Source organism: Rhinoraja longicauda, chromosome 8, assembly GCF_053455715.1.
Source record: "Rhinoraja longicauda isolate Sanriku21f chromosome 8, sRhiLon1.1, whole genome shotgun sequence".
In the NCBI taxonomy this organism is placed as follows: Eukaryota; Metazoa; Chordata; class Chondrichthyes; order Rajiformes; family Arhynchobatidae; genus Rhinoraja; species Rhinoraja longicauda.
This window is the reverse complement of record NC_135960.1, coordinates 56,867,084-56,879,987: the sequence shown is the minus strand read 5'-3', so window position 1 is coordinate 56,879,987 and position 12,904 is coordinate 56,867,084. Positions and strand designations below refer to the sequence as shown.

At 42.8% G+C, this 12,904-nt stretch overlaps 1 protein-coding gene across 3 annotated transcripts in view; it reads right to left on the bottom strand.

Annotated features, from left to right (window-relative positions):
- Positions 1-10,454: 10,454 nt before the first annotated feature.
- The window catches only part of ppp1r1c (protein phosphatase 1, regulatory (inhibitor) subunit 1C), a 101,294-nt gene continuing 98,844 nt past the window's right edge, over positions 10,455-12,904 (bottom strand). For all 3 annotated transcript variants that reach the window (XM_078404046.1, XM_078404044.1, XM_078404045.1), the window contains one exon: positions 10,455-10,925. In XM_078404046.1, coding sequence (XP_078260172.1) covers positions 10,828-10,925 — 98 coding nt within the window. In that variant the 3' untranslated portion in view covers positions 10,455-10,827. The remainder of the gene's footprint in view (positions 10,926-12,904) is intronic.

The following is a 12,904-nucleotide window of genomic DNA, read 5'->3' as shown; positions in this document are numbered from 1 at the left end:
GGCCCCCCTCAATAGCAACTCGTAAACCCGCGACCTTAAGTCACATAGGAGCAGCACCACTCACGAGTTCCCCAGAGCATAGCTCATAGTAATTTTGGAATATTATCGCCATTCCCTCAGCACCATCTGTTCAAAGCCCTGAACTCCCCATTGACTAGCTTTGTGGGGAGGAGCCTCAAGGCAGGCAGTTGAAGTAGGTGGCTCAGAATTGCTTTCTCAAGAGCAAATAGGGACAGACAGTAAATGTCACCTTTGTCAGTGCTGTCCACACACTGTGTAGGAAGAAACTGTAATGGATATTAAAATACATACTTCTTGCTGCATTGAGGTGCAGTTTGGCAGCACTCTGAAAGATAAGATGATGCAGAAAATCAGAAGCAAATTGCAAACCTTAGTAGCTAAACAACAGGCTATATCTGGCTGAATTTCCCAGCCTGCGTGCCTCAGTGAAGATTCCTCGGTTTGGTTTGATTGTTGAAAGTCTGTGCTTTCTCAGTTAACACTAAAGGGCGAGAAGGAATGGGTGACGTTTCGGGTCGAGACCTTTCTTCAGTCTGAAGAAGGGTCTCGACCCGAAACGTCACCCATTCCTTCTCTCCCGAGATGCTGCCCGACCTGCTGAGTTACTCCAGTACTTTGTGAATAAATACCTTCGATTTGTACCAGCATCTGCAGTTATTGTCTTATAGCACTCAAGGGCGGCACACAGGCATAGATATTAGAGTTGCTTCCTCACAGCACCAGAGATCTGGGTTCAATCTTGACCTCGGGGGCTGTTTATGCGGGAGTTTGCACGTTCTGCCTGTGTCCATGTGGGTTTCCTCCGGGTGCTCCAGTTTCCTGCTACATCCCAAAGACATGCAGGTTCTGTAAATCGTGGCCTCTGTAAATTGCCCCCAGTGTGTAGGGAGTGGATAAGAAACTGGGATAACATGGAACCAGTGTGAAGGGGTGATCGATGGTCAGCGTGGACTCGGTGGGTCGAACAAATGTTTCCATGTTGTATCTCTAAACTAAACTAATCTCTACATCCGCTGCAGTGGCTGCCATGAATCAGAACATGAATTGCAATGTATAGGCCTTTGTGGTGGACTACTCCATGCATGCCACTCTAATGAATTTGCCAGAAACAACATTGGAAACCACGTTACATGTCGGCACTGAATCACTGAAAATCAGGGGAAGAATTTCATCTATTGTCATAATTACTCTGCAAGTATTGACTTGCAGTTGTACCTACATTGACACATTCAATTCTGCTGTGCTCATTGGAATCAGAAGTGCAGAGACTAATGGCCAATTCTCTTGAAGTTCTTAGCACTGACAACCAATGGCAGATTTCTCTCTCCCACCCAGGAATTCAAAGCTTGCTTCAAAGACTAGAAAATCTTAACCAGTTTACTCATACATGAAAATGCAGGGATCGATCTTTAAACACTCAGAAATATCAACAATAGGGTTGCCTGAGCTAAAGTAGATTGATCCAATTTTCTTGCTGCATTTTTGAATCTTCATTTAGGTGGCTTCGTTACCTTCTAAAGCGGGTAAGTATACTTGAATGCACATCGATCAGAATCCCACACTTCAAAGTAAATTTACCAGGGCTTGGGATAAGGTAAACACCAGTCACCCCCACATAGTAAAGCCTGATGTGATTGGCATCAGACACTGATTGTCTCAATGGCCATAATAATTGAAAGAACAATGTTGTCCAGATTATTTACCTCTGGCTTTGCTTTATATATGCTAATTAATCTTGTGTGATTTTGCTTTGATTGGAGAGACAGATGGAAGATGAGGAGAGGGTAAACTGCTCACACAAGGCCTTGCCCTGATCATAGCTGCAGATTAAAGTGTCAAAAGTGAGGAAGGTAATTAATTTAACGTGAATATAATTTTCTTCCATTGAACTCTTGTTCAGGTGTCAATTGGTAGTGCTTGTATATTCAAATAGAAATTTGCTTACCCCTGTGGAAAGGTTAATGAAGGAGGATATCTACTCAGGGAAGACGTGAAATGCTCTCACCTGTGAGGGTTGAACTACACCACTCCATTGTTGTGACTGAGATGATCTGTGTTCCTGATAACATGGTAAATATTGTTTGAGAAAGGAGGGAGTGGGTGAGGGATGAACATGTCTTCTGGCAAGGTACAGGAAGCGTCACTTATCCACGTTCTCCAGAGATGCTACCTGACCCACGGAGTTACTCCAGCACATTGTGTCTTAACGTTCTGTCTGATGGCTATCGAGCTCTTTCGTTTTGTGTCACTTGGCTGCACTAAGGGGTCATTTGCAGTAACATACAAAATATGCAAATGTGTCTTTTGGATGATGAAGCTCCAAAGAAAAGCACCAGGAGGAAACCTATGCAGTCACAGAAAATGTACAAACTCCACACAGCACCTGTGGTGGTTCGTCTGGATCAAACCTTAGTTATTGGAGATGAGAAGCAGCGGTTGTAACTGCTGCACCCAGAAACCGTCTCAATTCTCCCCCTGCTACTGTTAATAAGGTCATAAGGAATAGGAGCAGAATTAGGCCATTCGGCCCATCAAGTCTACTCTGTCATTCAATTATGGCTAATCTATCTCTGCCTCCTAACCCCATTCTCCTGCCTTCTTCCCATAACCTCTGACACCTGTACTAATCAAGAATCTATCTATCTGTGCCTTAAAAATATACACTGTCTTGGCCTCTATGGCCCTCTGCGGCAAAGAATTCCACAGATTCACCACCCTCTGACTAAAGACATTTCTCCTAATCTCATTCCTAAAAGAACATCCTTTAATTCTGATTGACGGGGGTAAGACCAACATATGCCCTTAGATTCCACAGAAGGAAAGATAGATCAGCCATGAATGAATGTCGGAGTAGACTTGATGGGCCGAATGGCCGAATTCTGCTCCCATCTTATGAACTTATGAGAACTGAGCTTGTAGAGTTCATGGAGTCATGCAGCATGGAAACAGACATCCCGGCACACCGTCTGTGCTGTCTCACGGGCACACACCCACAGCAATCCCATTTGATTCTCCCCACATTCCTTTCAATTAAAAAAATTGATTGTTGCAGCATTGATTACTTTTTATTTTTTGGGATATTGGAGTGAATTGGACAACCCAGTAATGCAGCGTGGCAAGACCTTGAGCAAGGACCACTGCAAAGCAGCTCTTGCAGCACTTGAAAGAGGCTGTATGTATGAACTGTGGATTTCTCCAGGTCATGAGCCTTTTGTAAGGTTTGGAGGAACTACAAAAGATGATAAAATAAACAATAATATTGTAATAATTGTTGTGATATTACAGGGACTACTTTGTTGTATCACAAGGACTACTTTGTTTGCCTGTGTAGTAATGTCTATATAAGAGAATGAGGAGATTAGTTGGCCACTCTGGTTCCAGGTGGCCGTGGAATAAACAGCCTGGATTTAAGCTCCAGCATAATAACCTTTTAAACACGTGTACTTGTGGTCCGTCCAGAGTCTCAACAAAGGTACAATAGATACCGGACCACGAAGTACAACATGGTGGCAGCGGTGGGAGAAAATAATGAGCAGAGTCTCTAGTCATAATTAAAGAATAGCGATGGCTTGGAATTGGTTAACTGGTGGCTTCCCTGGGAAGTCCATGGGGGTTGTGCATGACTTCCACTGTAATACATACTACAGGACACAGGACATCATAGGAGCCGGTCCTTCAGCCCACAATGTCACGCTGAACATGATGCCAAGATAAACTAGTCTCCGCTTGCTATACATGATCCATTCCACCTCCCTTCCCTACATATCCATGTGCCTATCTAAAAGTCTCTTAAATGCTGCAATCGTATCTGCCTCCATCACCTTCTTGGCAGCGTGTCCCAGGCACCCACCACTCTCTGCTTGAAAATAATACGTGCGACGCACATCTGCTTTGAACTTTGCCCCTCTCAGCTTAAAGCTGTGCCCTCTAGCCCTTGACGTTTCATTCCTGGTGAAAGAGGTTGTCTAACCTATCTATGACAGTCTACCCTATCTATGCCCGTCCTAATTTTATATACTGTCAGGCCTTCCTTCAGCCTCTGACATCGTAAGAAAGTCGTTGAGAGAGTGGATGAGTCTTTGAAAGTACAAAGTGAATGATTAAGAGGATGGGTGTGTAAATAGTGAGAATAAGGATTTTGTAGTTTGGGGGATAAAAAAACAAAGTGCTGGAGTAACTCAGCAGTCCAGGCGGCATCTCTGGAGAAAAAAGATGAGTGACGTTTCGGGTCGGGACCCTTCCGGATTTTGGGGGGAATTTGGGGGATTATGTATCTCACCAGTGGGGAAAAAATGATAGTGATGCAGGTGAGTAGGTGTGAGGATGCTCTTGGAGTTTTGAGTAAGCAGTGTTGTGAGTAAATGGAAATGATTGAATGTACTGAGGAAGATGGTTGAAATGGATAGGTCAATAGTTTGACGATCGGTCAATCCTGTTCATCTTTACAGAGGATAGACCATATTCTTCATCTGATTGCAAACATATTTTTTCAACATCTCTGTATTATTTGCTGATTCACTTTCTATCTTGTTGCTCCCAGTGTCCTGTTGGATATGGTTTGTTCATTAATTATTTGCGATCTTGTTTAATTGGATGAATGCATCAATATTTAATGCTGGAAGTTCAAAGGAATTGGACTGGGTGAATTGTAATACTGATAGCAAATGGTAAAGAACTTATTTGTGCCTTTACTTTCTATTCAGAAGAACGTTTAGTGGATCATTTTAATATAAATTGTAACTTCCTTTAGCTACAGTTTATTTAGACTTAGAAACATAGAAAATAGGTGCAGGAATAGGCCATTTGGCCCTTTGAGCCAGCATTGACATTCAAAATGATCATGGCTGATCATCCAAAATCAGTATCCTGTTCCTGCTTTCTCACCATATCCCTTGATTCCATTAGACCTAGGAGCTACTGTATCTCTCTCTTGAAAACATCCAGTGAATTGGCCTCCACTGCCTTCTGTGGCAGAGAATTCCACAGATTCACAACTCTCTGGGTGAAAAAGTTTTTCCTCATCTCAGTCCTAAATGGCCTACCCCTTATTCTTAAACTGTGACCCCTCGTTCTGGACTCCACCAACATCGGGAACATTTTTCCTGCATCTAGCCTGTCCAATCCCTTAAGAATTTCATATGTTTCTAAATCTCTCACCCTTCTAAATTCCATCAATAGCAAAAATGTCCTCCCTCAAATTAGGAGACTATCACTGTACACAATACTCGAGGTGTGGTCTCACCGGGCCCCTTTACAACTGCAGTAGGACCTCCTTGCTCCTGTACTCACTTCCCATTTTCTTAATCTGACACCATTCAGACAATAATCTGCCTTCCTGTTCTTGCCACCAAAGTGGATAACCACACATTTATCCACATTATACTACATCTGCCATGCATCTGCCCACTCACCTAACCTATCCAAGTCACCCTGCAGCCTCATAGCATCCTCTTCGCAGCTCTCACTGCCACCCAGCTTGGTGTCATCCACAAACTTGGAGATGTCACATTTAATTCTTTCGTCTAAATCGTTAATATATGTTGTAAATAACTGGGTCCGAGCACTGAGCCTTGCAGCACCCCACTAGTCACTGCCTGCCATTCTGAAAAGGACAAGTTAATTCCTACTCTTTGCTTCCTGTCTACCAACCAGTTCTCTATCCATGTCAATACCCTACCTCCAATACCATGTGCTCTAATATTGCACACTAATCTCTTATGTGGGATCTTGTCAAAGGTTATTTGATATACTTTGTCCTGAGGATTTCAATTATGTTGTGTCTGGACATACTACTTTCATATCTACGAAAGCAACGTTTAAGAAACATTTCGTCAGGCATGAAGTGGAGGGGTATAGACCATGGGCAGGCTCATTAGATTTGGTTAATTTGGCACTGTCGGAACAGACATGGAAACAGGCACTTCGGCTTAAGGAGACTGCGCTGACCAGCGATCACTAACACTATCCAACACATTAGGGACAATTTGCAATTTTACTGAAGCCAATGAACCTACCAACCTGTGCAAAAATAGCCTGCTCCATTGTACTGTTCCAATTCTAATCTAATGTAGTCTGTGGATGTCAGGAGGGGAGAGGAATATTCAGTTTGGCTCAGGAATCCGTTGAAAAGCATAAGAGGCAGCAGCAGAAGTCGGCCATTTTGCCCCTCCTCCTGATGCTGTGTTGAATAGCATCATGGGTGATCTGATCTTTGCCTCCTCTGAACTTCCTGCCTCTTCCCAATACCCCCGACTTCACTGAGGTCTATAAAAATCTGTTTATCCCAACTCGAATACATTAAGTGGCTGAGCTCTCTGGAGGAGAGAGTTCTGAAGGTTCGTGATCATCAACCCTGCCTTAAATGGGATGAGACAGGCACCGATCTGATTGAGAATGGGCTTCATTCCAATTGGTCTTCCTGATTTTCAGCTGAGCCAGTGGGGCAGGGGAAGGGGGCAGGGTGGAGTGGGATGAGCTGACAGCAATGTGCAGCCCTGTTGTCGATCGCCGCCTCTTCCTTCCCCCCCCCCCCAGAGTGGCAACATAATCCACGCTGGAAGATGCCAACGACTGCTGGAGTGAAGGAGAAGGAGGCGGAACCGGCAGTGGAGGAGAGAATGGAGGAGTGGACAAAGCGATGGGAGAAGAAAGAGTAGGCAGTGATGGAGCGGGGAGAAGACAAAGTGATGGTCGACAGGAAGGAACGGTAGCCGTTGAGAGGGGAGCGAGTCCCACGGTGATCCAACGCGTCCTGTCAGTGGCGGCGGCCGGAAGAAATCACTGCCGACCAGGGAATACGACATGAGCCGCAACAACAGCATTGTCAACTGGACCATGTGGCAGCTGGTGGAGAAAGCCTTGCTGGTGCAGAGCTTTAAGGTGAAACAACTTAGCAGACTGAATCAGTCTGAAGAAGGGTCCTGACATCACCTATCCATGTTCTCCAGAGATGCTGCCTGACCCGTTGCGTTACTCCAGCACTTTGCATCCTTTTGTTTATTAACCATCATCTGCAGTTCTTTGTTTAACGACATACAATGATAATACCTTCCTTGGTTATAGCAGACAATCTGCAATAACAAATACCATCCTCCCGCCTCACTACGGTTCATTATAACAAGGGTTTACTGTATCTCGCTTCTTGGTAATTGACCTTTGAGAATAATATGATATCAGTTTTGTTGTCCATTCTGTTTTCCACAGCATTCTTGTCATTTGCCAGCATCCAAACCTGTTGCTATATAGATTTAGAAACCTTTGAATCTTTGCTATACTATTGGTGAGGGCTGGGGAGAATGTGAGACTCACTAATATTAACTTACAGATCTTGTATTTAGAAGTATTTTGCATGAAGTGCAGTTATTTGATAATTTTCATCTCACAATTACTGTGTACGCCAGAGCCCTGGGTTCGATCCTGATTATGGGTGATGTCTGTACAGAGTTTGTGCATTCTCCCTGTGACTGCGTGGGTTTTCTTCGGGTGCTCCGGTTTCCTCCACATTCCCAAGAAGTGCAGGTTTGTTGGTTAATTGGCTTCTGTAAATTGTCCCCAGTGTGTAGGATAGAACTAGTATCTGGATGAATGGTGGTCAGCATGGACTCGGTGGGCCAAAGGGCCTATTTCCACGCTTTATCTCTAAACTAAACTAAACTTGTATTCACCATGTAATGTGGATGCTTTTAAACTTTCTGCAGCAATAATCTTTAGTTGTTCGAGAAACTTCGTGAGATTCTATTCTGAGAGTGACATTCAACTAGGTGTAGACAAAACTACTTAGCAATGCCTCTGATCTCCTGTAGGAGGTCTGGGTCACTTAACTTGACTTTCTAAGATATACTTGGCTTACTGCCAGCCCCACCACACTACAACTTGGCAGTCTGGTTTGTTTGGTGAACCTCCAACAGGGCATTTAAAACAATAATATACCAATTATAAACAAGGTCCAGCACCTCTGTTGTTGGAAGAAGGATCACGAACAAGGCTGTAGACATGTCTTATCACCACATCCCTGGTTCCGATGACCCGATGTCGAAGAAAGATTGAAATGGGAGCTACTCCGATCTTATTGAGTACTTGGCAGAGGGAAGTCAATATCAAAAACCTGAAATTAGTTGAAAGAGTCAACAGCAAATGTCTCGATCTAGGGTTCATGGTACAATGTGTAAAAAAAAAATCCATCTCCTGAGCAGCCACATGGACTATAACTCGGCCTTTGTCTCCTGCAGCAATAGACGACAATTCCTCTTTTTGGTGTTTTTTTTTAAGCTAATTCATTTGAAATGTTAGTATGTCGTCACATTGGCACAAATGTTCAACCTGTTTTGCTTTAGAATCAGTGGTTTGGAAGTATCAGAAGGTTTGTAATCTTTTATTTTTAAGTCTTTTTTTTTGTTGCAAATACTTGCTCTTTCTAGATGGTTATTTGTCTATTCAGTGTTCGTTTTCGAGATACATCGTGGAAACAGGCCCTTCCTCACACCAAGTCCACACCGACCAATGATTACCCATACACTAGTTCTATCCTACACACTAGGGATAATTTACAAAAGCCAATTAACCTACAAACCTGCACATCTTTGGAATGTGGAAGGAAACCAGAGCTCCTAAAGAAAACTCACGTAGTCACAGGGAAAACGTAGAAACGGCATACAGACAGCACCCAAGGTCAGGATCGAACCCGGATCTCTGGTGCGAAAAGGCAGCAACTCTACCACTGCACCACCGTGCCACCCTAAAAGGACACTAAATGTTCATCCTATTTCGCAGGGAATAAAATGTAGTGGCATTCTTCCTAAACTGAAAATATACAAGCCAACATTTTTGTTTACTTGCGTTAAATCGAATCTTTAAAAAAAAAATCCATACACCTCCCTACAACTGGAAATTACTAGCTTAGCTGTTTCAGATAGCTGAATTTCTGTTTTTCTTTCTCCAAAATCCACCAGCCATACTTTGCAGGAATAAGCAATAATATTGATGTATCCTATCAATGTCCAAATTAACAGCATAGAATGGAGTGTAGAGTAAACTACTTTTGCTACAAGTTAATCTGCCACTTACCTTTGAGGGAGAGAAGGGGAATGTCATCTAGTGTATAGGATAGAACTAGTGTACGGGTAAACATTGGTCAGCATGGGCTTGGTGGGAGGAAGGGCCTGTTTCCACGGTGTATCTCGAAAACCAAAACTGAATGCCATCTAGACCTGGAAACCTAATTGCACAAAACTTGTTTTTTTAAATTGATCTATAAATTTATTTTTTTCCTCAGAAGTAAACTTGGAAAATGGCCATCTTCTAGCTTGATTTGCATCTCAAACTTCACTGGGTACTTTATCAGGGTGACTGGCGGTTTGCAGAGGGGAATAGAAAACAATGCTATTCGATGTATAGGAAGGATGTCGACAAAATGGAGAGGGTACAGAGGACATTTACTAGAATGTTGCCTGGGTTTCAGCACTTAAGCTACAGAGAGAGGTTGAACAGGTTGGGTCTTTATTCTTTGGAGCGTAGAGGGTTAAGGGGGGACTTGATAGAGGTTTTTAAAGTTTTAAGAGGGACGGACAGAGTTGACGTGGGTAGGCTTTTCCCTTTGAGAGTGGGGAAGATTCCAACAAGCGGACATTACTTCAGAATTAAGGGACAAACGTTTAGGGGTAACATGAAGGGTAACTTCTTTACTCAGAGGGTGGTGGCTGTATGGAATGAGCTTCCGGTGGAAGTGGTGGAGGCAGGCTCGATTTTATTATTTAAGAGTAAATTGGATAGGTAGATGGATGGGAGGGGATTTTGAGGGTTATGGTCTGAGAGCAGGTAGATGAGACTAGGTCAGAGAGAGTGGTCGGCATGGACTGGTAGGGCCAAACGGGCTTGTTTCCGTGCTGTAATTGTTATATGGTTATATGGTTATATGATGTGCAGCTCATCGAAAGAATTACTTGAATTGTATTGGCCAGTGGGATCCCAACATGGAGCTTTCTTAGCACAAAAAGATCCTTTGAATTGCATTACCAAACTGGGAAGATCTGAAATGTTTATGTATTGGCGGTGTTTTGTTTATTGGTCACACTGTTTCTGATGGTATGGCTTATTTTAACTTCCTCTTCCGTTCTTTAACAACCTTCCCACTGATCAGCTGCCTTCCTCGCCACCTGCATACCACAAACATTCCTGCAGCTTTCCAATCCCAGCCTTGGAAAGTGGTGGCATGGCGTGATCCACCATGAAGATGTATGGGCTTCTCTGCTACACCTGAAGTCTTTGTACACAGATCCTGGCATCGGTACCATTTCTGTGCCAAAAAATTTCGAGCTCCATTTATTTCACTTTGTTTTCCGAAGGTGATCAGTTATTTTTGGCCAAATGGCGGCAATCTAGGATTTGGAGGAATGTGTGGGAGAAAAATATTGAATTTTCAATTTATTTTCATTCTTTATTTAGAGCTCTTGAATATTTATTTACACTAGGTTAGATTTGCATCAAAGTAGAATAATAAACATCAATATTCATTTAACAATACCAATAATGTCAATGTTATTACTATTGGCAAAGTGACTACAAAGTGAATTTATGGTAGACAGGTTTGAATTTTGGCTCTCCACAATCATACTTGTGTTTGTATCTCTGATTGCGTGAGACTTGCTTCCTGGACTGAAGTCTAATGTGAATTTATACAAGTAGATTTTTGTAAGCCCCAAACCTCTTGAAGGTGATGAGCTGAGGGCCCGGAAACATTCATCAGGTTTGAAGCGGGATAATCGACAAAGCTTTCTCTGTTCAGAGACAGCAAACTTCCCTTCGAGACGCTCACAAGTCGGTCTTTGGTGACCACTCTTCTTTTTCAGATGCTGCCTCTTCTTCCTCGAGGAATGGCATTTCATTTTTGCTCCTTAAATGTTTCATCCCTGTAAATGTGCAAAAGAGCATTGGCAACTGGAAGCAGTTCTCTTTCCAGTCAAAAGAACAGTACAGCACAGGAACAGGCCTTGTGGCCCACAATCTAACGCCCGTGAAGATTTTAAAATTAGGCTTTGCTCTGTGAATAGAAAGTTTTTTTGGTTAAGATCTTAGACAAATGCATCCACTGGACCCGTAGATGAGTATCATCTCCTCTCTAGAAATGTTGCAACACACCATAAAGATGCAACTGGGGAGACAAAGGCCAACATCCAACCTATCTCCAAATATTCAATATTTATTGCATTTTGTAATGCAACTTTTTAACTCATGTTTTTCAAAGAAAAATAACAATCATAAAGCAACATGTGGAGAAAAAACTGAAATACTTGATAAGACTTCATTTCCTTATGTTCCAAATAGCTTCTAAACATTTAGAGGTATGGAATTTAATAACACACAGATGAGTAATGAGAATATGAGCCTAGGTTTCATTGCAAATTTCAAAAGTTTTTGTACAACCGTCTGGGGGAGAGAAGAACATTTGGAACATTGTTTCTTTAATAACACATACACATTAAGTTCTGTCAATGATTTAATGAAGAGACCTGCAAATGGAGAACAGCGGTATAACAGATGCCTGAACAAATAACAGTTGGATGCTTCAAAGTGCTGTTGGAAAGATTTTTTATTTTTAATTTGTTTTGCTGTGTTTTTATTTTTAATTTGTTTTCAAAATCAGCTCTTTGCATTTTTTATAATCTATAATTCTGTGTGATGATTATTATACACCTTCATGTGGATAATTATGATGATTGTCTATCATGATCGACTGCTGATTCTTTCCACGACCCCTGTGTGAGATGCAACATCAATCTTTATTAATAACAGCAGACGTTCTGATCGTTGTTTGGTTTTGTTCCTCGAGTTGATGGGCTTTGCAGTTAAAAGCCTGCACAAGGGGGTAATGGGCTACAAAAACAGCACAAGAATATAAAGTGTAAGCAATGGAAGACCAATTGAACATTGGGTAGTTTACATGGAGTAAGACCACCATGGGAGAATCACCACGGTTGAGGGGAGAAGTTGGAGATGGATACGGCAGTGGGGTGATAGAGTCAAGCACCCGTGGCACATGTTTTTAAAAAAAAAGATCTGAACAGAATGGGAACTCCACACAAATTTGAGCTCCCTGGCCATCTGGAGATGGTGTTCCAGGTCCCTACCCCAGATAAATGCAATAGACCCTTTGCAAGTGCGGAGCCTGATGCTCCTTTTGATGCCTGTTCCATAATAGTGGTCTACCCTGAATCCCAGGCATGCCCGCTCTTTCCCACCAACACCCCGGACCCCTCCAGCACCTACTTTCCCCCAGCTGTTGCCTCAATACATTCCATTGCTCCCGTTCCTCATCCTTGGTCATCCACATTCTTTCTGGACTTCACATTGGGATACGGTCAATGTTGAAGAAAAATATTACTGGAGTCAGAGCAGAACAACAAGGTCTTTGGCCCACCCCATCTGGGTCCACCCCACCTGTGCCCACCCTAGAGTACCCATCTACATTAATCCCATTTATCTCCGCTTGCAACCATGGCTATTGAGACTCATAAATTGCTGGAGTACCATTTATAAATTGCTCCTCTAGATACTTCAATGTTGTGAGACTACCTGCTTCTACCATTAAGCAGGTGCTCAACAGCTCAACCAACCTCTGGGTGAAAAATCTCTTCCTTGAATCCCCATCAACACTATGCCCTCTGGTTTCTGAAGTCTAAAGAATGATCTCGACCTGAAATGTCACCTATTCCTTTTCTCCAGAGATTCTGCCTGACCCGCTGAGTTACTCCTGCATTTGTCTCTCCTCGGTGTAAACCAGCATCTGCAGTTCCTTCCGACCCTCTAGCGTTAGACACCTCTGCCATGGGGAAATATTTTTACTACTTATCTCTCCTAATTTTGTATGCATGTCTCGATTTCTCTCCTC